The sequence below is a fragment of the Halichoeres trimaculatus genome, unplaced genomic scaffold (assembly GCF_033239565.1).
Source record: "Halichoeres trimaculatus isolate MK-OKI-2021-1 unplaced genomic scaffold, fHalTri1.1 fHalTri1_scaffold_14, whole genome shotgun sequence".
Lineage (NCBI taxonomy): Eukaryota > Metazoa > Chordata > Actinopteri > Labriformes > Labridae > Halichoeres > Halichoeres trimaculatus.
In genome coordinates, this window is record NW_027437192.1 from 17,935,360 (window position 1) to 17,961,352 (window position 25,993).

A 25,993-nucleotide genomic window follows, 5' to 3' on the forward strand; every position below is an offset into this window, starting at 1 on the left:
GATCAAGATGATAGCCAAGATAATTCCTTTGTTTAAGCCTTATTTTAGACAAACACATGGTGAGGAGGAGAGAAACGAGTGGGGGAGTAAGAACAGTGCAAGCAGCAATAGGGCTAAGTGCTGAGTTTGGGAGCCATTAGGCAGAAGGTAATTAATACCTGTCAGCACAGTGCTCTGTTCGCTGCCTTTATTCTGTTTCAGACCAATTAAAATATGACACTCCTCTGGTGGAGAACGTCTTGTTAAAATTAAGCGCCTGAGATGCACAGACACCTTTGATAAACACATCCAGAGCTACAATTGGCTTTGGCAGCAACAGCCCTGCATAGACAGATAGATGGAGAGGGAGCGAGCGAAAGAAACATGGCAGTGTGTACTTGTTGTGTCACTTCCAGAAGGAGATGTGAGCTGTTAGATCTGATTAAACGAGTGCATCCTTCCTTGTGAGTTTCACTCTCAAGCACACACACACACGCTCACTCACAGGAGACTGACGTGATGTTATGAGACGCTTATGAGCCAGGAGATACTGACCAGTGAAGACAAGTCGCTGCCAAAGACTCTGCGGCTTGGATGGCAAGGACAGACGAATGGTAAGCAAAAACAGACGAGCCAGGGGAGAGGGGGAAAAAATGGACGAGAAAGAGCAGCTGAGGATATAAAAAGACAGGTGGCTTTACAAAAAAAAAAAAAAAGATGAAGAGCAAAGAAAAATATGATGAAGAGAGTGTGATAGGAAGGGAAACAAAGGATGAGAGAGTGCTGGGGGAAAGTGAAGTGAAATATGGGGAGTTTTTCAAAGCTGATAGGAGCTCCAGAAGACAGATTAGACGAAGAGAAGAGAAGGCAAAATGGAGAGAGGTGGAGTGATGGATGCAGGCAGGGGACCAGCAGCTCTCTGCCAACATCTCCATGCATCCTTCCAGACATCACACTGTGCTGCCATCTGCCTCCCTGCCACACACACACACTCACACACACACATACAGGGAGGAGATATGTGAAATCATTAGCGTCTCCTGACACTGAATAAATATCTGCGGATGAAATCTGTCTGTGGAGAAATCACCTGCGGGGAAATATGATTGGATGAGATCACGACCTCGCTGGGACGTAATTTGCATGTCGTCTAAATGGGATCTGCCCCTGATGCTTCAGGAGGTCAAAAGGCGTCCGATTAGTCGGATGGGAAAACTCTGTCCCTGATTGGTTGAGGAGAGCAACAATGGTAGGTGATCTGCTGCTCTGCTGCTCAGCGGTTGCTCCCTCTGAGAGCTGCAGGAGTGCCCTCTTCTGGCTGCAGCACAAACCTCCACAGTTTGATGAAAACACACAGACACAATAAAGACATCCAACATTTAAAGACGGCAGATTCTGCTTAGCAGTTGTTGTTTTTTTAATCACATTAGAGCTGAGGAGTAAAAATAAACACAAACAGCATGAGAGTGCAGCACATAGAGTGTCTCGGTTAACCACGTACAGAGTCTTATTTATACATATATTTATATCATAGAACCATTTCTCCCACTTTTACAGCCTCTGATTGTAACACAGAAATATATCAACATTCCCTGGATGAGAGAGAAAAAGAGCAAAAGAAAGAAAGATAGAAAGAAAGAAAGGAGAGCAGATCTCTCAACAGTCTTCATCTACATTAGAAAACCTACAGGCCATTCGTTTTTAGAGGTTTATACATCAGCGAGGCAGCAGTATTCATTACAAAAATAGGAATATAGTTGATACAGAAGCACTAGGGGTTGATGTAGTGGGTGTGGGTAGTGAGGATGCGGCTGCGCCTTCCACTAGTAATGACCACCCATCTGCCCATCCCATGCACACACCCACGACACATCCGTGGATCCTGTGCGTCTCTGTGAGTGTTGTACAGCAGTGCAGCACAAAGAGTCAGTTATCAGTGAAAACCAGTTAGGTCTTCGGATTAAACCATTAACCGAAACTTTAGAGAATGACTACATGAAAAATAACCCAATAACAGGAAACGATGAGGGTTAGTGCATCTGGAAAGTGGAGAGTTTAAGAAAAGTGCCGTCAGAACACAGCAACGCATGATTTCAGGGGAAAGATGGAGAGGAAAGAGGAGAATCAGAGATAAGTGCGAATCAGCTCTGACGTCACCTTTCACTCAGGTTTCTAAAGCTGCTGTTAGTGGAGGAAACAAAAGAAGAGAGGGGGGAGGGAGGGAGGGAGGGAGGGGGCTAAGGGGGATGAAGTGTTATTGCTGGGGCCAGTTTTTATTTGGTGTTAAATGGGGAAAAGAGGGATGAGGTGATGAAGAGGAGAGTTATTGCTGAGGGTAGAAGGGCTGCTGAGGGGGCTGCTGGGGGTAGCCAGGGTATGGCTGTCCTGCAGGAGGAGCTCCTGGGTATCCTCCCTGTCCTGGAGCGGCCTGGTAGGGCATGTAGGGCATGTTGGGCATGTTGTACTGTCCGTAGGCAGCATAGGGGTTGTAGCCCATAGGCATCTGGTAGTATCTGCAGGGGCAGCACAGGAGAGGAAACACATTTAAAAACCATCGCCCTCATTTAAAGATCCAAAGGAATGGCCTTTTTCTGTCATCTGCCATCTCTGGAACGACTCACGAAAAAAACTGTTGATCCATTGACCCCCTGCATTACTAGAAAATCTTGGCCAAACAAACACTCTGAAATACCACAGCAGGTTTCTTCTCACAGTTTTTTGAGGAGTCAGTAATCACCCTGAAGCTCCTTCACCTTGAGCCTTGACTTGTATTCTTGGAAAAAAAAGGAGCATCTTACCTGGCTATTTCCACTAGGGATAGACCGACAATCAGCCAAGCCGATTATTGGTACTGATATTCGACATTTTGAGGCATATTGGCCTTTTTTGTCAATTCGACAGCTTATTAAAAAATCAATTTACACTGTGTTATTTTTTGGCTCAGATGCAGCCACTACTCTGTCTCAAGCTTTGTCCCATCCACAGTCACCCACCATCAGATTGGTTACATGCAGAGATACTTTTTGGAAAACCTTAGGGGCCGTTTACACGACAATGGTTTTAGGGTGAAACGCAACAAAACTTTTGCGTTTCACTTCTGAAAACGGAAGAGTGGGATTTTTCTGAAACGCTCCCGACACCGTTGCCGTGTAAACAGTAAGCCGGCGTTTTCAGTCGAAACACTGACGTCACAGTCCGCCTCACGCGCACATACAACAGGACAACAGTACCGTTGTTACAATCGTCCCGAACTACCGTGTTGTGCTTGTGTTGCTCAATCTGCTCAATCTGCTGACTGTCTTTCAACAAAACGTGCATCTGTTGCTCCACTTTTTAACTTAGTATTCCCCAATACACCAGATGATCGACTCAACTCTACTTCGGTGGAGATCCCCCAAAAGCGGCTTCTGGACAAGACTGTTATAGCATCACCTGCAGGCCTGGCATGCTTACTACAGCATTTTCAGTCCATCAGCGTTTCTGTGTAAACACAGATTTTTTTTTCACTGCGTTTTAGCGTTTTCAGATGCAACGTTATCATGTAAACGGGGCCTTATTTACTGTAGAACCTTAAGGGCTAGAGCTAGTTTGTTTTTTAAGTTTTCATTTAAAGTATTAAGAAAATATGTGGCTGAGTCTGGGAGCTGTTTAATAAACATATGCTTAAAGGTGTTTAAACAAAATTAATTGTTGACGCTTGTATTATTCAAAATTTTGACACCAATATTTTCACTTTCACTGTAAACGAATATCAGCTCCTATTACCGGTTATCGGCCTCTATAACTACTAATAACTGGTATTGTGATTGGCCCTGAAAAAAACTTATTAGTCTAGCTCTACTTTCCACTGATCAAAAAAAAACTCCACCGTCCAGCGCCTCAAAATCTCAGTAAGCCGCTTCCTCCAGCTCCATATTTACCATGCAGACATGACTGTGGGATCTAACTCTTATTAAGCTCTGCGCATTTGTCTTAGTATGTTAAGCGACTCTTTGATGCACAAAGAATCATCTGAGGTCATGTGTGAGCAGATCCAGTCAGAGACAGAGCAAACACGACTTGTGAAATAAATCAGCTCATGAAAAAAACTTCACTGAAGGTGCCTGGGAATAAAAAAAAAAACATTTCTTTTTGCTTCAGCCTTTACTGGACAGCTGAAGAGGAACAGGAAATGAGGGGAGAAGAGCGTGCATCTGCGCACAGGGTTGACTTTAAAGAAAGGCTACGATGTGATATTTAGTTTGTGATAAAATCAACATGTTAAGTCGTGTGGATTTATCTATTTGATGAAGATGCTGTGACGATGACTCACCCTGGGTAGCCCTGGTAGGAGGGGTAAGGTGGTCCCTGTGCTTGTGTAGGTGGAGCCACAGGTGGTGGGTTGCCAGATGGAGGCCCAGTGGGTACTGTGTTAGGGGGGGTGGGGGTGGTGGCAGCGGCCTGAGGGGTGAAGCTGGGTGGAGGAGGCCTGGCAGGGGGGTTGGGCTTGGGCTGGGGCTGCTGCGGGACTTGAGGGTTCTGTGGAGACAGAAACAGAGAGTGGACAGATCAGTACGTCACCGTCAGCCTCATTTCTTTTTTTCTTCTTCTGTGGTGGTTTTTATGTGTAGAGGCTTACAAAGACAGTCCTCGGTGCAGGGGTGGGGCCAGCAGGGGCAGCGGGGGCTGCTGCAGGGGCAGCTGGAGTGCTCTGGTAGGCAGGGACGTTGAAGGATGGAGCGCTGGGCTCTCGGGCGATGCTCTGCTGTAGCTCCCTTAACAAGAAATGTCACCATCATCACATCAAGGTTGAATATTTCAGACTTTATGTGTGACTCGTTTTTATCACACTGTAATCTGTTACTTTAATGAGACGTTCAGGACCTGGGCTTCCCTTCAACAAAAAAATGTCTTTTGTAAAACAGAATAATCTTGAGTCAAAGCTTTTTCCTGGGTGCTGATCAAAGCTGTTCAATTAAAGGTTTTGTTGGTGTCAAGAGCTGAATTCAGAAAGATGTAGTAAAATGTATTAATATAGAAAATCCTCTCTGACGTTTTAATAATCCAGTTTGACTGTGTCACTGATCAAACAGACAAAAGCTTAGAAACGACTTACTTCAGTAGTTCATCCCGCTCTGTCTTGCGAGCGAAAACAATGTCGCTGCATTTATTCTGGAACTTAAGCAGGATTTCTGTCAAGTCGTTGTAAAACTGTGGAGGGAAGAAGAAAGAGGAGACAAAAATAAATCACCTAGTGTGCAAACAGCCCTGCAGAACAAAAAGAACAACACAAATTCAAGTAGTAAGTTTTCCTTTCTTCAGAGCTGTACGGTGAAGCAGGTGTGTGCTGATGCGTTGTGCTGAGCGAGTACCTTGGTGCCTTCACGCAGGTTGCTGCTGATCTCAACGTAGCTGTCGTGTGCTGAGGCCAGCTTCTTCAGGACCTCCTCCCTCTGGTTGGCCTCCGTGTTGGACTGTTTCAGACTGCTGAACTCCTGGTGGGCCGTCTGGAAGGAGATCACAGGTTGAAAAGATGGAGCTCAGCATTTTTTTAACACAAGTGTCTGCCCAAAAAAAGGTCTTTGCATAAACCAGGCTATCTGATTATCCAGGTTTTGTGTTTGGTACAGGGGATACCTCATTGACTCCAGAAACAACAAGAACTCTTCTTTAAACAAGCTGCTGCAACTCACAAAAGGATCAGTGATGGGTCCTAAAATGTTCATATTTTACATTAATGTTGATTGTTATATACCAAAATTGTATAATTTAATTTTATTTGCTGATGATACAAACTTTTTGTTGCTCCAGTAAAAACCTTGATCATCTGGATACAGTGGTAAGAGAATTGGATGCTTTGACACGGTGGTTCAGTGTTAATAAATACACAATAAAAGTAAAATATAAAAAAAAATACTAAGAAAAAAGTTATGATAAATGGTATGGAGATTGAACATGTTTTTGAAAATACATTTTAAGCATTATCATGTAAATTGCATCAAAACCAAAATATCAATATCAATTGCAATACTATATAAAACTAAAGACATTCTTATTTTAAATTCACTATATATGTTGAACAGTTTCTTCATCCTTCCACACTTTCCTCACTGTGTGGAAGTTTGGGGAAGAACTTATGAAACAATCACAAATTCTAATTTTTTGCTTCAAAAGAAGGCGATCAAGCTCATAAACCGAGCTGATTATCGAGAGCCAACACACGAGTTATTTATAAATCTACAGAATCTAAAATCTGGTGAGTTTGTGGATTCAAAAATAGCCTCACTTATGTTCGAAGCGTACAATAACATGTTTCCAGATTGTATCTTAAGGTATTTTAAGATGAGAGAGAGTGAGTATGAACTGAGAGGGAGTTGTTTGTTTGCTAAAACAAAGAGCAGAACAAATGTTAAACCAAGATGTGTTTCAGTGTATGGAGTTAGTCTGGGGAATAGAATAGACACAGAAATGAATTAATATCAAACATTTGGTAGGTTTGAGAAATTACTCAAACAAAAACAATTGCAAAGTACAGAAATAAGATGTGAAAACATATTGTGTCTGAGATTTTAGCTAGACAAAGAGCCTATATATGGTAAATTAGTATGTAGTTATGTGTATCTTAATGCTTTATATCAGTCCAAAGGAAGCTGAGCAGAAGATGAGTTGGAAAGGGAAGGTCAAATAAGCAAAAGCTTCAGCCTACTTCTTTTCGGTCCTGTTTTGTTACTTTTTTTGTTGATTTCTTTTTTATGTTGATTTTCTTTCTCAACTCAACATTTGTTCATTTTCACTTCATTGTGCATATGAGTCTTTATGTTTTAAGTGACTGAAATAAACTAAACTAAACTAAAAAACAAAACAAAAGAAAAACTTAAACGAAAAGTATTTTGTGACTTAGTTCCAACAAAGAGCTCAAAAACAGAGAGAAAGGCGAATATGTAGAATTTTGAGTTATACACAGAAGCTTGGTTTCCATTACACTTTTTCGCAAAATAAAAGCGATATTTCTGAACACACCTTGCCGGTGTTTCCATAATGACCAGAATTGCGCACAACTTAAGTAAAGTGAAACATAACGTCCGTCCAGACGCTGCACTCATGATGATGCCAATTCTTGAACATTAGTGTTTTTATTCACTGCTCAAACTGTTGGTCATGATCACGCTAACTCAAAAAAGGCACGAACAAAACACTGAATAAAAATCATTATCTCCAGCTCACATACTCTCACGCACACACACAGTATCAAAATGTCTGAAAAAAACCCTCATATGAGCGTAAAAACTTTTTATCGAAATTTGAGAGGTTTTTTGAAAATGTGGTGTTTCCGTTACCATTTCTGTTTTGCGATATTTAGGTTTTGCGCAATTCTAGGTGTAATGGAAACCCAGCTAGAGTTAAGGTCCTTGCACACTGAGTTTTTTTTGTCAGAAAGTGACGAGCATTAAAAAAGAAATTTGATCCCATCTTATGTCAATCATATTTGCACACTGGCACTACAACTTTCGTCCGTCATTTTTTTCTTGGAACAAATTCGATTTTTTGTGGTTTTTGTGTCCACCCAGCTTGTTTATACAGAGACACCGTGTGCTACTTGCGCATTTTTAAATCTATACATTATATTTTTACATTTTCCAACACATTTTCTGTAATTTCCAAACCACCCAGGAAAGTCATCTAAACAATGTGCACTAGTGGATGAGTAAGGAAGTTTACACGTGGAAAAGTCCCAACCACATCGTCAGTCTGCTGACTCTTTAAACAGTTTCCTGCAGAAAAAGCTCCAGTGGTTTTTGACATTATTTTAAAGCAGGCTGCTGGAGCTCTACAGAGATGTTACAGTTGACTTTTAAAGTCACCTTCCTGCTCGACCCATAACTTGTACCCGGCTCCGTCAGTGCATTTGTTTACCTGAACTTGTCCCAGCAGCTCCTCCTGCGAGCGGAGGCTGGCCTGCACTCTCTGGTTGTAGGTGCCGTACATCTGGTCGAGCTGAGGGAGGGACAGCTGCTCCTCATTGATGGCGCCGTCCTGAGCCAGCGCCGTCAGGAAGGTGGTGGACATGTCAAAGGTCACGGCCTTGATCTCTCCCTCCATGGTCTCCCGCTCCTTCTTTATCTCGTCCAGTTGGGCAAGCTGAGCTCGCAGCACGTTCACGACCTGACAGCGAACACATCGCTCAGTGAGTTGTGTTTATTAAACTCAAAATCTTCATCACTTTCAGCTCTCTTCCTCACATCGACCCGACCTCTTGCCTTTTTGATGACCCTGTTATCCCTCCATTTTTTATTTTCGTATTAACACTTCAGCTGTGAGGATACATGCACCTCTTCCTCTTTCTTAAAGTTCTGCTTGCTCTGTTATTTAAGTTCCCCAGTGACACACGATGCACAATCAGCAAACAATGAAAAATGGAGCCGCTGTGGGAAGGAGGGACAGAGCCATAAACCACACAATGTCCACTGCAGGGTTCTGCCTGTGGTTATGTGGCACACATAATACATCTGGATTTTACTGAACGCCTTCTGAAAAACTAACCTTCAAGTTTTTAAATTTAAGTTTTGTAAAAACATAAGAAGAGATGGGACAGACCTCGCTGCCCTGCAGGGTCTTGGTGGGGTTGGCAGAGGGAATGGCGGCGTTGAGCTCATTCTCTGGTTTACACAGCAGGGCGATCATGTCACAGTGAGTGTTGTAGCGGTCCTTCACCACCTGGTCAGCCTGTACGGCCTTATCCAAGACGCTGCGGAAGTTAGCTCCCTCTGAGGCAGAGAGCAAGGACAGGGGGTCAGCAGAGTCAACAATATCAAGTGAAAGACAGACGTTTTAAGATTTTTCAAGTTATTTTCTGGGGCTTTAATGCCTTTCATCAGAGAAGAGAGGACAGTGGATAGAGCAGGAAACAACGGGGAGTGATATGCAGGAAAGAGGCCACAGGCTGGACTTGGAGCCAGGCCGCCTGCACAAGGGTGAACCTCATAGCTCATGTACCATCTGCGCTCTAGAGAGAAAGATAGACTTCATGGAGAAAACTAAAAAATGCTTTTCTGTGTGTGTACCTGCACGAAGAGGCTTGTAAAGGTCTCCAGAGGGGGTTCTGTTCCAGCGCTGGCTGAACTTAGTCCTCAGTTCGTTGTCTGTTGTCTCTTCATTGTCTAACATCTTCAGAGACTGAAAACAACACAACACACACTCGTTAGACATTATTACTCAGCATCTATACACAACAATGCAGAGCAGGATTTCACTCATCACCGAATCAAAGTTTTTCTTCATTGTGCGAAGCTTGTCTGACTACAGCAAAAAAAAACAAAAAAAAAAAACAACAAAAAACTGGCGTGTGGAAACGCCTTCATATCTGCCATCTGCGCTTTTATTTACATTTACTGAAGACAGTAGAGCTGCAAAGTCTCGACTAGAGTCTAAATATTTTCTGGTTTCTCTTTCTTCAGAAATAAATTGAACAACTAGTTTAAAATCAGAACGGCTGAAGTTTTTGGCAGATCTTTTTGGCAGAAATTTTCATCAACTTTCCAATTCTCTTTCTTCCGTTTTAAGGGAAAAGACAAAAAATATCTGAAAAAAGCATTAAATAAAAGAATGCTGATTAATAGCTAAAAGTCTGCTCTATGGGCAGCAGAAGTCTATTTTCCTACTTTTTAATTTTCATTTTCAGTTCAGTAACTTTGGCTGTGGACAACACGACAAATACTTTTTGAGGGGAAATTAGAACAGTTTGGTTTGTTCTTTTCGACTCTGCCAACAAATTTGGAAGCAGTTTTGTGTTTTATGCTTTCCCTGCCGTCTGTTTATTTGTTTGTGAGCGAGATGTGTAAAAAGCAGGTTGGCTGAAGCTGGTGGACTGACAGTCCTTGGCCCAAAGATCAGTGGATTAGTCTCTTTCAGTAAGGATCCTGATTTGGGATTTCCGCCATCAGGGGCGATTAGGGGTTTTTAGTATTCGTGTGTTCTCCTGGTAGTTGTGGTAGATTCCAAAAATCAGGACAAGCTGCTGAACGGCGTCACGTTCATATGCTTCTTTGTCAAGAGAGAGAAGCCATATGAGAAACAAGCTGCTAGAAGAAAGTGCCTCTCATTTTTAAGACTGAATCATGGTCAGAAGTACGATTACAGTAAACGACACTGGATCTATAAAACAACAGGGATCATTCAGTGAACACGTCTGTTTCTCTGACCTCGTCCAGGATCTCTCTGTTGCGGGTCAAAAGCTCAGGCAGGTCTTTGATAAGCTGCTCGATGCTCTGCAGTCCTCCCTGCTGCACGATGGATCTCGCCTTCTCAGCAATGGATTGTGGGATAGAGTCTCCTGAAAGATCCTCCAGAGCTGCTGGCAGGTTCAGTGATGCCAACACCCTGATGGACAGATACACATCAGCAATGCAAGTCAGTCAGTGTGCTCTACAGCTTGTTACGTCTCATTTCCAAATCCTTGAATTTCATATGAACTCTAGAAAAAAAGAGTTGTATGGTTATTTCAGTTTCAGGTGCTCTGTACCCAGCACTGAAGGCCAAAACACTCAAACTGTTAAGCACCTATTAACATCCTCAACAGTGTGTCACAAGTACTTCACTGCTATCATGAGCTCTACATAGAAAACACAAGTGCCCCATCCATATTGTAATGCTGCCTGGTACACTTTAATGTTGTGATTTTTTTATTAACCATCCAGAGATGGATTCACAAGCACTCGCACACGTGTTCACTGGAAGAGAAATTCAGCTGCTCGCAGCATGGGTTGATGCAGACAGAGAAGAGCATACCCGTTACAGAGGTTAGTGGCCTCCCTCATGGTTCCCACCAGTCTGTTGACAGTCTCAGCCTTCCTTTGGTTGTAAATGCTCATGGACTGCTGCACCGCCATGGGGACCATCTTCTCAAACAAGTCTGAGGAGAAAGGAGGGAACAGGAAGTGGTTTGAGTCAAGCTACTTCACTCATGAGGTCATGGTTTTGGACAGTGGCTTCTATTGGGAGTATGCTGAACCAAGAGTGTTGGATAGTGAAGAGAAACAAAACTTTGATCTTTGATACCACTTTTTTTAGACTGACACCAGTACGAATCCTCTCCTTTAAGTTCTCACTGATACCGAGCACTGATACCACTAAAACTCTCGATCCACAAAATCTCAATGAACAGTGACGGATCATTTTGAAAAAAGACAGTCACTCCACCATTAAGATAGATAGATAAATAAATACTTTATCAATCCCCACAGGGAAATTCATGTAGTTTGGCAACAAGAACAAAGAATAAAATGAAGATTAAATAACTCATCTTCCAAATTTTAAAGAATTAAAGGAGGAATGATCTTCTGTATCTCTCAGTCCTGCAGTGCACAGAGGTGAGTTGTCCAACTGTTGCTGTTTCTCTGGTCAAGGATGATGTGAAGTAAGTGATCAGTGTGACGAATGATGGCCTCCACTTTCTTCTGTGTATACCTTTCCACCACAGCTTCCAGTGAGTCCAAACTGGATCCAACCACGGAGCTAGCTCTCTTCACCAGTTTTTCCAGTCGCCTCTTGTCCTTCTGCTTTAAACTATTTCCCCAGCAGACTGCACCATAAAACAAAGCACTGGCTACCACGGACTGATAAAACATCTGCAGCAGCTTTCCACAGACATCAATTGATCTGAGCTTCCTTAAGAAAAAGAGACGGCTCTGCCCCTTCTTAAAGAGTGCATCTGTATTAAGGGACCAGTCCAACTTGTTGTCCAGATGTACACCAAGATATTTGTAGGTTGACACCACCTCCACGTCCACCCCATGGATGTTAACTGACTGATGGCAGAGCCCAGACCTTCGGAAATCCACAATCATTTCATTTGTTTTGAGGTGTTCAGTAGGAGACAATTTCTATGACTCCAGTCACAGAAAGCTTTTATCAGATCCCTGTATTCAGATTCCTGTCCATTTTGGATACACGCCACAATAGCAGTGTCATCGGAGTATTTTTGGATGTGACAGGACTCAGAGTTGTATTTGAAGTCTGCAGTATAAAGTGTGAATAGAAATGGAGCCAGAACAGTTCCTTGTGGAGCCCCCGTGCTGCTCATAACTGTCCCAGAGACGCAGTTTCCCAACCTGACAAACTGTGGCCTCTCTGTGAGATAGTCTGTGATCCAGGAGACGAAGGATGGGTTCACTCCTATGTCTTTGAGCTTATCTCTCAGTATCATGGGCTGGATGGTGTTAAATGCACTTGAAAAATCAAAGAACATAATTCTTACATAGGTGCCAGGTTCTTCCAGATAGCACAGGGCACGGTGGAGCATGTATGTAACTGCATCATCCACTCCAATATGATTTCTATATGCAAACTGCAGAGGTTCTGGTGTGTCTTTGACCTCAAGTCTGAACAGACGCAAAAGCAGCCTCCAAAGGTTTTCATAACATGTGAGGTGAGGGCAACTGGTCTGTAGTCGTTAAGTTCAGCTGGGCATTTGAGTTTTGGTACCAGCACAATACAAGATGTTTTCCGCAGAGCCGGGACCTGACCCAACTGTAGACTCAGGTTGAAGATCCTCTGAAGGGGTTCACACAATTGGCCAGCGTAGTCCTTAAGCAGTCTTGGAAACACACCATCTGGACCAGCAGCCTTCCCTGAGCACAGTCTTCCTAACTCTAACCTCACTCCTAAAGCTGTGACAAACGGTGACGGTGGAAGAGGCACAGGTGGAGGGGATGTAGCAGGAGTGGTGGGGAGACCCAGTGGAGCAGTAGAAGAGGAAGTGGTCGCTGTGTCAAACTTGTTGAAGAACTGGTTGAATTCATTAGCATGTTCAACATCACCCACAATTGGCTTCCTTGTCTTTGTGTTATAACCAGAGATGTTATTGATTCCTCTCCACAACTCAGGCATGTTGTTATTTTGTAATTTTCTCTCAATGTTTTTTTATATTTCACCTTAGCCTCCCTTAACCTCCTCTTCAGCACTTTTTGCACCAGTTTGAGCCGTTCTTTGTCGCCATCTCTAAAGGCTTCCTTTTTCTGATTGAGGATATCCTTGATGTCACTTGTGATCCAGGTTTTGTTATTGGGGAAACGGAGTACAGTCTTTGATGGTATGATATTGTCTTTACAGAAGTTGATGTATTCAGTAAAACAGTCAACCTGTTTATCAATATCTAGGCTGTTCTCATCTGTTTCTAACAATACGTTCCAGTCTGTGCACTCAAAGCAGTCTCTCAGAGCCTCACTGGCCTCAGGTGTCCATTTTCTAACTGTTACAGTAGTTGCATGCTGCCTCAATACGCAGGGTCTGTAACAAGACTGAAGTAAAACCAGATTGTGATACGACCTGCCCAGTGGTGGTAATGCAGTGGCACTGTATGCATCTTTGACGTTGGCATACAGAAGATCAAGTGTTCTACTCACTCTGGTTGGGCAATTCACAAACTGTTTAAATCCAGTGAGATAAGAGGAGAGGCTAACATGGTTAAAGTCTCCAGATATTATTATGAGAGCCCTTGAGTCTGTAGCCTGGCAACAGTTTCTTGGATAACGTCACATGGAACTTTAGCAGTTGCTTTGGGTGGAATGTACACGAGGATTGTTATTATATGACTGAATTCTCTGGGAAGGTAATATGGCCTCATCCCAACTGCCAACAGTTCAATGTCCGGACAACACATCTTCTCTTTGACTGTAGTATGATCAGGATTACACCATCTCTGATTAATGAATAAATCCAGTCCTCCTTTTAACTTGCCACTAGCTTTGGTGTCTCTGTCCAGACGTATCTGCATGAAGCCAGGTATATTCACACAGGAATCAGAGATGTTTTGATTCAATCAGGTCTCAGTAAAGCACATAAGACTGCACTCACGGTATACATTCTGCGTCTTCACCAGCGTCTCCAGTTCATCCTTTTTGTTGGGCAGAGAGTTGACATTATATCTCTCTCTCCTGGCCTTTAACTTTGCACCTGCACGACATCCTCGGAAAGGCTTCTTTATCTCAGCAGGAATAGGGTGATGTCCTCCAGATTTGCTCCATCTTAGAGCAAGAAGCTCCTCTCTTGAATAAACTCTCCTTCCAGCAGACATATCCATGAGTTGTTGTCAAAAAAAGTCCAGTATTGAGCAAAAATAAGCAAAAAAAACAATGAAAGATAAAAATATAGCAAAAAAAGCAGAGTAATAACAGAGAGCTGCCAAACTTTGCTGCTACCGCTAGAAGTGCATCTTTCGAATCCAGAAGTCCAAAAAGTCCAAAATAAAACAAACAATTCTCTCTGAGTGTATTATTTGTTTTTAAACACATCAGAGTTTTAGTATTTTTTAAAATAAACTGAAGTGCAAAATAAAACTGTTTAACTGTTAATAACTTATATAATAATTAAATTAATAATAAATAACTGTTAATTAACTAACTAATTAACTTTTCCGTTGCTAGGCGCTGCCCAAGTAGCTGCCTGTTGCAGCAGCTCTCTCGTCTTTGTCCGTTTCTTGTAATTTTTTTCGTCACTTTTTCGTAATCTTTGTATTTGGAGTGGACCATCACTTTGTATGGTTCGTTGTTGGTCATGGACACCAAACTTTTTGTGTCTTCAGCGATATTTTTACTACTTTTCTCCTGTGTTTGTCTGGAGATCCTACATGTAACCATGGCTGCATTGTTTACATGTGAAATTAACTGTTAGCAGCCTGTAGCATGTCAATGCTAATTAGTGTAGTGGGCTTGATGATTTCCCTCGAGGTGAGGAGGAGGAGGTGAGGACGACGTGCTGGTTCTCGGGTGTGAGCTGGGAGGTGACGATGTGGACCTGTCCTTCCATTCATCGTTGTTAAGAATGTGGGATCTATCTCTGGTGGGATGGACGAGCTAGCTGTGCTAACCCAGTGGCATCCTGCTGTTCACGGACGTGGCTGACAGAGCTGACATTGGACGCCGGCGCCACATTGAAGGAGCTTCGCCTGCTGTGGGCAGACAGGATCCAGGAGACAGAGACTGAACAGACTTCTGGGGGGGCTCAGTCCTGGACCCTGTGGAGGTGGAGACTGGCTGGGCTGGAGAGTGGTGGACAGGATGTCGTCATCTATTTTCTATATTCTTTCTTACTTTTGTTTTCTTAAATGCTGCTGTGACTCCTGAATTTCCCCTCGTGGATAAATATAGTATTTTCTATTTCTATTCTATTCTATTAACTCTCTGGTTCATTCATGTTGTCTGAACAGGACCTGATGCACATTTGCTGTGGTGTCAAACTGCGGCAATGTAGCAACATTTACTGGCGAGGAGGACTTACGCGTTGTAAGTGTTTTGCCTTAAGTATTGGCTGCTGGTATTGACAGCCTTTGAGAGTACCATTATCGTGAAATATGGCAGGTATCGGCCTGATACCGATTCCTGGTATCGGTACTCACCCATCCCTAAAGAAAACTTTACTGTTTTATGTTTCATATTCAATGATTTAGTTTTAACTTGAAGGTCTTTTCAAACAATTACAAATTCTCACTCAGTTTAAAACTAAGGCCTGAACCACACGTATACGGATATTTTTTTGATTGGACATCTTTGTCCTCGTTTAGAAAAAACATTTCCGTCCACACCACAGAAATATCTCTGTCCATACGTAGAGGCCAAACTGAAACCGATCACCTCTGAAGCCTGCAATGCCATGCCTGGCCGATAATTGGCAGGTTAGCAAAATGTAAAAACCATAGAAGAAGAATGTTATGAGCATGCGCAGTCAAACACGGTGACTTGTTGCTAGGCGCTTGACGTCATCGCGTCAACACCAGCTCCGTTTAACACCACTACACGGATCCACTCAACCGGATATTTATTTTATTTCTTCACTTTTTTATCTGTTTTTAAAAATCTGTTTATGTGGGTGAAATCGCCGTGTTTGTGTGGTTGAGAGGCCCAATTGGACAGAAAAATGTGCGTTTAGGAATATATCCATATACGTGTGGTTCAGGCCTAAGAGCACATTAAATCATAAGAAATACCACAGAAACAACATAAACAAAGTGGCATTAAAGTCAAAAGGCTCTTACTGAAAAGAATAACGTGGCATTGCATCTTGTATTGTTGGCAAATCAGAACTGACTTCAGTTCATTTATCACATCCTATTTCAGCAGGAGAGTAAAGGATAACCAGGTCCAGATTTCTCAGATTTGAGGCATGTCAAATTTTCTGAATCACCTCAGCTTTTTTGGTTAAACAGCAACATAAATCTTTCAGAATTACACCTCAGTGAGGCTACCACTGAGGGTTTCACTCATCTGCCTGGGGATGTCTTTGACACTGAATATGAACAAAGTGGTCATATCAAATATTTTCAATAAAGTTCTTTGTTGAATCCCAGTTCAGAGAGCTCCCCTTCACCCTTCTGCCAATTAAAGACATCATGTTGTAAGAGTGATTTTTCTTGTGATTCATCCTTTAAGGGAATAGTAACCTCTATTTATAGAAATGAGGAAAAAGAAAATCCTCCTCAGCTGACGGTTTTGCACAAGTAAACTCTTACCTTTCACTTCTCAGACTTCAGAGTGTACAAAGTGCACTAAGTTCATGGCCTGGTCTGCTGTTAAGACCGAGGAAGAAAACCACAAATTTCTGATTTGACCCTGAACGCAGCATGTCACTGTACAGTATTTAATGCTGAGAAGCACAGTTGTTGCCGTATTCATTTTTTCGTAGAACACCTGAAGTGGCCGCTCAGAGACCCTCAGGCAGTTTGAGTTTGAGAGCCCTGCTCTCGGATGTTTTGCAGGTCTTTGTATCTAACCTGTAAACTTCTGGCTGAGTGGAGGTGTGATGGCCGTGGCTTTGACCAGCGCTGCCTTGCCGATGTGCTCCAGATCTTTGACCTCAGGAACCCGATCGTGGTAGATAAAGTCATTGTCCTTTTTGGCAGCTGTGAGGGCTCGGTTGATCTTGTCACTGAGGTCCTTCACACTCACATACTCGTCGTAGCGTGATGCCACTGTCTTCACCAGCTCGGCTGCATGCTGGAAGGAAAGACAGATGGGAGGAGGAAGAAGCGGAGGGGAGTATCTGGTTTATAGGTATGCTGTGTGGTTTTGGAGCTGACTGTAAATTCTTTAAGGTGTGAGAGATAAAAGGTAAAGGTCTCAGACAGAGAGAGACCACAACTAAATGTCTTGTAACATCTGTGTACCTGCAGGCGAGCGATCTCCTCTCCGAAGCGTTTCTTCTGCTTGGCCAGGACGCTCTGGTGCAGCTCAGCATTGGCCTGCATGATGCAATGCTTGGCCGCCAGCACCGGCAGCACTTCCTGAAAATAAAAATACTGACCAGGGAGAGGCAACCACAGAGCGACACGCAGGCACACGCAAACACATATGTACACCCACACACGCACACACACACGATGGCAAGGCAAACAGCAAAATGACAGACGCACAGCAGTGAGGTCACAAACCACAAATGACATCAAAGGGGCCAATCACAAACAAGCACAAGCGATCAGAAGTGTGCAGGAACACGACACAAGCAGCACGCACAACCAACGCCAACGCCAGCACCAACAACACCACCACGAGGGATGCAGAAAGAGAGGAAGACAACGAGAGAGAAAACAGAACAGGCCATGAGTGTTTAACCTTTCCGCAAAAGCTGCAACACCCTCATCAACGTCCCATAGCCATAATCTGTGTGCGTGGGTTTGTGTTTGTGCCTGTGTGTGGTGTTTGATATCATGCATTCACATTCATTCATTAGCCTATTTCAGATTTTTATTATTATTTTGAGTAGATCAGAAACTATGATTGAGTTTGAAGCTGCTGATTGAATGTTTTGGATTTTTAAAAGTTGTTAGAAATGTTTAAACTGGCTACTGGCAAACAAAAAAACAAAAAAGTTCACACAAACTGATTAATCATCTTAAAGGAACTATTTTAAAGGTAAGGGTGATCCATCACGTATCTGTTTTTGAAAATCTGGAACTAGGAAAAAGGTGTTTTCATTAACAGCTAATGAGGACAACTTTAAAAGATAACAGCATTTTGCTTTGAATGACCAAAGCTTGTTTACTGCTTCTGTTTCCTTTTCTTACTTAAAAAAAAACATTAAAAAAAAACTTTGTTGAGTCATAAATAAGGACTGCTTGAAACATTATTCATGGAAAAAAAACCTTCTCTTTAAGATGACAAACAAATGGATGCCAGGTCCCAGTAATACTGCCTTAATGAAGAGACATCAGAGAGACTGAACCAGAAAGTAATTTGACTTTTTGCTTGAGAAACGACAAATATAAAAAACACTTTAATAGAATACTTTTAAATAAATAAATGAGCTAATATGCTAATTAACTGGTTACATTAAATCACACTTGAAAACAAAACTGTGCACGTTTGTGAACATGTTGTTCACAGTCAGAAGGACAAAGATTAATGCACATTAGACTTTTTCTGATGTCAACCCTAACGCTGTGTGTGTCATGTCTCTGATTGATTTTACTTGATGAAATACATCAACAATATTAAATTTAAGGGCATGAAATCATGGTGTTCTGTGTATTTTAGAGAGAGAGAAAGAGTGTGTGTGTGTGTGTGTGTGTGTGTGTGTGTGTGTGTGTGTGTTATAGGGTTAGACAGTAATTACTTCAGACATCAATGATTAGAAGGTGAGAAACCTATCAGACTGAAAATGAGTCAAACCACAGCTTAGTAGTGTTTAACCAATCAGAGTGAAACAGGATGGAAACGGACCAATGAGAACACAGACAGGTAGCAATTTGGAATCCCAACACCTAAATTTCACCCTGAAAGTTTCAACGTACAGATCAATACACACAGTCAAACAGGCAATACACACACTGCACCATTCAGAGACAGGACCCATGGCTTAATGTGTGTGTGTGTGATCAGGCTTTATTGTCAGGCAGTGTCTAAGTGTGTGTGTGTGTGTCCCTCACATACCTTGGGAAGGTTGTCTTTGTATTGGCACTGCTTGAAGGCGTCACCGTAGAAGTCTGCAGCCTGATTGGCCAGCTTTGCGATGACGGCATCTTTCATTTTATCTGATGGGAGAATGAGACGTGATTAAAAACATTTTCAAGTTGAATAAGGGCCTGTGTTCTGATGAACCACATATCACTGCCTGAACAGACCAGCTTCGCTTCTTTAATCGATTATCCAAACGTGGTCATCCATCTCAACGTGACTTTACATTAGACTCAAGCTGCTGCATTCAACTGTTTCACTCTTTTTTTAACCTTCACATGATTCTGAAAAGTATTAAAACTTATTAACAAGAATAAATCATCCTCTAAGCGCAAAATGTAGGTCCCTTTTTTCACGTGGGAGCTTTTTATATGATGTAACCTTCAAAACTGTTGTGCTCACAAGCTCTAATAAGTAACTCCAGACAGAACTGGGACGGGGCTGGGCGCACCCGGGATCAAATCTGCCAACTGTATGTTTGCGACACATTAATCTTCTGGTAAAAAAAAAAAAAAGGGAAACATTGCAGGAGTGTGTCATACAAAGTGCTTTTTATCAAGTCAGCCATTTCCAAACTTAAGGATGCAGCTGCCTTATTTGAGATCTCAAAAATACATTTGACCCACCTAAACACTTAATCACACAACTCATGCCAGAAGTTCAGAGAGGGATTAAGCATTTCCAAATAAATAAAGAAAAATCCATTTAAAATTCAGGTAAAAATAACTAATCCATCTGCATTGGCAAAATATTTTTGAAGCATCTAAGCAGAAAATAAACACTTTTTATTTTCATGATCCACATGCAGGACCTCTACTTTGGTTTTGTACTGAGTGAAAGCTCTGCGTCCTTCATATGTGGTTAGCTAACAGCTTTATAACATCTCTGAATTGTGTTTACTTTGCACATTTGTCTCAACACATTCACACAATACCCTCACTCTTGTTTGGAGGTTTACATAAATAAAAAGTAAGGTAAAACGTATGATGAGCTGGTTGATGTCTGGTGGTTTAGGACCCTAACTAGGCCCCTTTTCGTACCTGAGGTGGCTTTGAGGAAAAACACCTCCTGAGCCTGCGCCAGCATGATGAGGCTCAGAGTGCCGACGGTCTCAGGGGAGATGTCCATGGTCGGCTCCCTGTTCAACGCAGACAGCACCGTGTCCTTGATGTGGCCAAACGCCCCGCTCGCCAGCTGGACGGTGAGAGTAATAAAGAAAGTTAACAGATGAGACCCAATGATCAGGACTGGGATTCACAGAAACAACATCCTACATTTCAAGTTTCTTTTTAGTCAAGATTTATTTCATTATTCCTAAAAATGTCAAGATTAGGAGAAGAGACAGAAAGAGATGAGAAAACTTGTGCTGCAGCCTCATGTGATGTTTAAGAAAGGAGCTCTGAGGATCTTTGGAGAAGCTATCACACCAACATCAGCAACATCAATAAAAGAAACATCTGTGGATGTGCTGTTTCAGTTTTTAAACCAGTCGTTAGATCAATTTATCAGTGAATGGCAGGTTTGTTTAATGGAAGACTGGGACACATCCAACACTCAACTCATTTCTCCTTATGAAACCTCACCTCTGTTGTCGACCATCTGTTTATGCATGTATTAACATACTGCTCGAATATTGTGTAGCATTAGAATTCTTCCTGTTTGTTTTCATAAAAACAAAGAAGCTGTGGTTTGATGTAAACGTAGATAATACAAATGGAAAACTAAAGACAAGATAAAAAAGTTTACATACCAATCACATGCGGGGGAATCTCTAAAACTATCTCACTAAACTATCCTATCAGTGTCAGGGATTCAAACAGACTGCTCTGTGAAGCGTCTTTTTTTTTACATTTCTGACAAACATCAGTAACCTAATGTTTCTGTGCACACATGACTCTGACTGTGGGTTAGTTTGGCCACCTGATAGTATTTGGCAGAAGCTTTAAGTCCTTCGTCGTTGTCCAGGTTCTGCTCTGAGGCGATCTGACTGGCCAGTGCTGCTGCGTTGAACAACACACACGTTTTCTCGTAGCCCAAACTGGCCAAAGCTGCGATACACAAAAACAAACAAAAACAAACAAACAAAAACATTAATAAACAAATTCCAGAGTCAGGTATTTATTTTTTGTCTTCAGACTCTTTTATGTTAAACTAATTTCTAGTGGGTGTTTTAAGGGCCCACTAAAATGTTGAGTAGGACACTCTTTTTGGTAAAATACACTATGAAACTGGCTGACATCTTCTTTTCTTGTGTGTTTGGTTTTGATCAAACCAATAAAAGTCTCTCTTCTGGTTTCTTTTACATTTTCTTACTCAGCGCTTACTGGAAAACCCCACAGCTATTCATAATGCGCTCCAATGATTTCATAACAGAGGTTGTGAACTGTGAGACCAAAGTGAACAAAAGATGTGAACTTTGACCTCATTCAAGCATTCAGCATTATTCACTTTTATTCTTTTATTTATTCAAGCTTTATAGACTCTAAGTGTTTTCTCTAGGAACAGTTCTCTGTCCCTGACTCACACATGGCTTTCAGCTCACATACCTTTGTCATGTCTCCCTGTTTCTCTGACAAGCACTGTTAAAAAGTTTTTTTTTTTCCCCCCAAGCGTGACATAACACCTTGCCAAACCTGTTTCTGGAGTATAACAGGGATCTGCTCATTGCTGGGAAGCTTTGCTTCTCCTTATGTGTCACAGTGGAAGTCAAAGAGTCACACAAACACAAAGATGTGTACAGAGATAGCACGACAAATACGTGCCCCACAGGCTAAGCTATTTGTTTCCATGAATACTCCCAAATATCATTTCCTCAGTCTGCGGCGAACTGAATCTGTTTACATACGCCCCCGCTCACAGATGAAAATCACTTGATACGAGTTTCACCTACCGAGCTTGACTGAGCCACCAAACAGGGATCCTTTATCAAAGGCATCCTTCCATGTGAAGGTTAAGCAGAGCTGTGGGAACAGAGAGACACTTTGTGTTCAAGAGAGGCTGTTCAGGAACTGAGCCTAAGAGCTCAGTGATATGTGCGGCTCCGTCAGTTACCTGGTTTTCAGAGAAGGGGAACTTGGGCTCAACTGCACACAGCTGGTCGTAATACCTGGAGGGAGAAAGAGATAAAAAGGTTAAAACCAAGTTCTCTGTTGTGTTCGTACCTCCACAAAAAAATTCTTTTCTGGTTTTTATTTTTAAAAATCATTTACCACACTTTCTGTTCTTTGATTTTCTTTTTTTATTTAACCTATTCTTGTTTTCTTTCCTTTCTTTACCTCGGTTTCTTCTTTATTTCCTGTTATATCATTTCCGTCCTACCTTTTTCTTCCTCTTTATTTCTCTCCCTTTAATTTTTTCTCTTTCTTTTTCTTCCAGACAAGGCCATATCACACTGAACATGGCTTCTATTTTCTATAATGTCTTTTCCAGCCTCTAAATCAATGTTGATGCCTCTGCATTAAAGAGATAAAATGCCGGTGGCCTGTGAGTGACCACTCATCTCTGTAAAAGCTTTAGTCCTCCTCTTGGCTTTAAGGTGAATATATCCAGAAGATACAGAGTAATTCATCTGCTTAATATTTCTCCATATTCACCATACTCACCAGTAAACAATGCATGTAATGTGTACTTATACTTAAGATGTTCCAAAACATTTTTTAATACAAAATTTAACCTAAAGATTTGAGAGGAAACACCAAGTTGTAGAGTAAATCATCACTTCGAGACAGTTTTTAATTGTTATTACATAACAGCAGATCTTTGGTCTGAATGAGTGCTGCCACTTTAAAATCATTAAACAGGGATTCAGAGAAAAAAACAAGGAGAGAAAAACACAAAGCACAACATACACTCAGAGGCAGCTACTCGTGCTTTTCTTATGAGTCTTCGTGTTCCTGTGATGTGAATCATCTATTATTAGAAATGACAACAGGCGGGTTAGGGAATCCCCTGTTACCAGTTTAACCACCAGGGTTGGCAAGAGCCAAGGAAAGCTGGAGAGTAACCACAAGTCAACAAAGACTGTTTATTGATACAGAGATATCCACGTTCAGGGTAACCCTTATGTTTCTCATTTAGACATGTTAGGCTGCACACGTGCACTGAGGAAACCTGAGATGACGTCCCCCTCCATCTGGTGAGCTAAAGCGAAACACACAAACATGCTAGACAGGACAATGGCTGCCATGGTGACACAAGAGCTGTGTGTCTGCACGGCTCTGAAAAGGCTGGTCTCCTTGGCTACCAGACTAACAGACGATATACGCGGAGAGTGAGAAAGATAGCTGCTCATTCTGCACAGACATGCTAACTCTCAGCTTGATGCTAATCAGCATTCACTGAGTTAAAGACACAGGACCCACAAAAACAGAGAACTTCAACATCTCCTTTTTTAGGATAATGACATCCACAGCAGGTATCTAGTTATATCTTTACTTAGCTACATCCTACAAGAGATAGATAGTGGATGAGATTTCCCAACTTTCAAGCAGTACAGGCCAATATCTCTCTCCCCTTGAGATATGGTCATATAAAAGCTTGACAATCAAATCCAAAAAGTGTCCTTGACTAATATTTTGGCAGCTATGCGACAGTCATTAATTGTTACAATCTAATATTTCTTTGCATCTCTACCAAAATAACCCTTTGTGGGATGATTCTCGTACAGAGGAGTTTAAATACTGCAATAAAACTAACATCCAAGGTAAATACTGGTCTCATACCTGGAAGATCAAAGTACAGGAAAACAGGTAACCTGCACTTTTCCGTTAACAACACCTGACTTCACAACTAATCTGAGCAAACTCTGAGCGTTGAATAACCTCTGAGTCACAGAGAACAAAGACTGAGTAAAGAGAGGGCAACGTCTGCATCTATAGGTGGTACATGTTGGTTATTCATGACTAACACAAGGTAGGTGAAGTTTCATACATCATACACAGCATAAAGACCCTTTCAGCCTATCTGGACAGGTCCACTGGACCTCTCTCTTTACAGAATACACATCTGCACAATAAGCAGAGCAAGAGAGAAGTCAGGCAGGGTAACTGGAGCAAGACACACAGGAACTTTAGTTCACAGACATAAATCCTATTATTCTGTCAAAGCTTTGTGACAAACTGAGTGTGTGATAGTTCTGGAGGGAACAAAAAAAACATATTACAGTATCTTTTAATGTTGTGACAGTATCAGGGCATTTATTCATTTTGTTTAAAGGGTTTAGAGATGAGCAGTGGACCTGCGTACAATGCAAAATTGTAAGTGTTTTATTGTAGTGCTCTTTATGTATGTTGCAGGTGAGAATGACTTCTTATGACAAATGACATTTATCTACTTTTGGCCTCTGATTTGCTGGTTTGAAGTTCCAAATATTAAACCTTGATGATAAATTTGTAAGTTATGATTTGATTAGAAATAGAAATCAGAGAAAGCTTCGTGGCTACTCTTCTCGAGCCAGTAGCACATAACAATGCCTAGCCTCATTTGCTCCACATATGTTTCTTCAGGTAAAAAAGAGCAGTATATGAGGCATTTACAAACTAGGGGTTAAAAGAGGCTTCAAATGTCCAATGCAAGAAGTACATTTTGTAACTGATGAGTAGCAACGGGACAGACATCTCTTTCTCATCAGTCTGACTCACTGTATTTCAAATGAAACTTATAAATACAGCCTGTATTTATCACATTGTAGGAACAGAATAACATTGCATTAAGAGTGTGTTTAAAATAGATAAGTCAGGTCTCTCTAATCATTCCATCTTAATCAACACTTGACATGGGCGTCTAAATTGCAGGGAAGTAGCTCAGGTAGACTACATGAGATTCAACTCTTTGATTTCAGAAACCACAAAAGTTGAATGTGTTACATGGAAAACTTGTGCTGTGAGTCATGTGATTAGTCCTCAAACACTTATGGCTGCTAAATTTTATCATTTGATCTCTGTTTGCCTATATGTAAAGCTGTGAATATCTTTGAATGTCTGATCATGTGGACACTGTTGGGCACAAGGTTTTAGCAGGATCTGGGCCTGATAGTGACAGGCAACTGGGAGAGGAGCTGCTTGAAGACTATGGGTCTGCATGGGTTCACACCCTGGGGAACTTTTTGCAAAAAAACTGTAGAATTAAATAGTTTTTATAAAAAGAATATTTGTAAATATATTTGAGTGTGATTATTTAATACCTGGCAAGTGCGTATTTGAGCACCTGAAAAGCGCAACATAAAATCCAACTATCTGTATCTTACACGGTGTCAATATTTGAACCTGATGCTCTGATTTTTTTAATGTGGCATTTAGAACATGGCATGTCCTTTAATTTTCATTTCTTTGTTTATGTATGTTCTGTATTCCAAAAAAGGTTTACAGACAGAAAAGTCTTTAAGAAGAGCCTTTAAGCCTAATGCTAACAGAGACCAAGCCATAAGAAGATTTCAGTCACAAACAACTCGGCTAACATGGCTAATCTCACCCGAACAACATTGGATATTACGGTTAAACGAGATTAAAAAGAGGCCAATGGGAGAGTCTTAGTCTCTCGCGGATGTGGATGTTCATGTGGAAAAACATGAGTCAGTTATTAACAACCTCCTAGCTTGTTAGCTTTACCAACTTTAGCTCCCAGGTTAGCAGCTAAAAGCTAACACATCTGGGTGCGGCTGTGACTGCGCTACCTCACCTTCACAGGTACAAAAGTACTCAGTGTTTATGACATATCAGCTACATCAAGTGTTTTAAGAACTATAGTCATCCCCACCTGAGCAGGATCTCTAAGGAGCTCTCGTGTTTGTCCAGCGGCCTCCCGAGCGCGTTCCTGCGGAGCTTGTTCAACTCCTCCACGGCGCGGATGTACTCTCCCTGCTCGTCGCCCGTGGGGTATGTGGCAGTGACAAATTTCGACAGCGGTTTGACCAGATCCACTTCAGAGGACTTTTTCAACGGGACAGAAATAAACGTTGCCATTTCGGCCCGTGAAATCGATGTTTGAATCAGAAGAAACGAGACGATTAGCTACCAACGAACACAAACAACAGCCAGCGACTCACTTCCTGGATTCTGACAGGGAACGTCAAATTACGTCATGGGAAACGACGACGC

General features: G+C 41.8%; 1 protein-coding gene across 2 annotated transcripts; it reads right to left on the minus strand.

The window, feature by feature from the left end:
• Window positions 1-1,393: 1,393 nt before the first annotated feature.
• pdcd6ip (programmed cell death 6 interacting protein) lies at window positions 1,394-25,993 on the minus strand. Of its 2 annotated transcripts, none has more exons than XM_074687201.1 (18): window positions 25,653-25,993; window positions 21,951-22,005; window positions 21,790-21,859; window positions 20,820-20,947; window positions 19,940-20,093; window positions 18,876-18,976; window positions 17,114-17,230; window positions 16,721-16,943; window positions 10,744-10,867; window positions 10,158-10,335; window positions 9,021-9,132; window positions 8,554-8,723; window positions 7,873-8,121; window positions 5,331-5,465; window positions 5,075-5,169; window positions 4,598-4,733; window positions 4,292-4,497; window positions 1,394-2,492 (listed from the first exon to the last, which is right to left on the minus strand). In XM_074687201.1, the coding sequence occupies exons 1-18, from the start codon at window positions 25,856-25,858 to the stop codon at window positions 2,303-2,305; spliced, it is 2,649 nt and encodes an 882-aa protein (XP_074543302.1). In that variant the 5' UTR covers window positions 25,859-25,993; the 3' UTR covers window positions 1,394-2,302. The 2 variants fall into 2 exon arrangements, with proteins under 2 accessions (XP_074543302.1, XP_074543301.1); XM_074687200.1 differs by having other exon boundaries at window positions 17,114-17,245.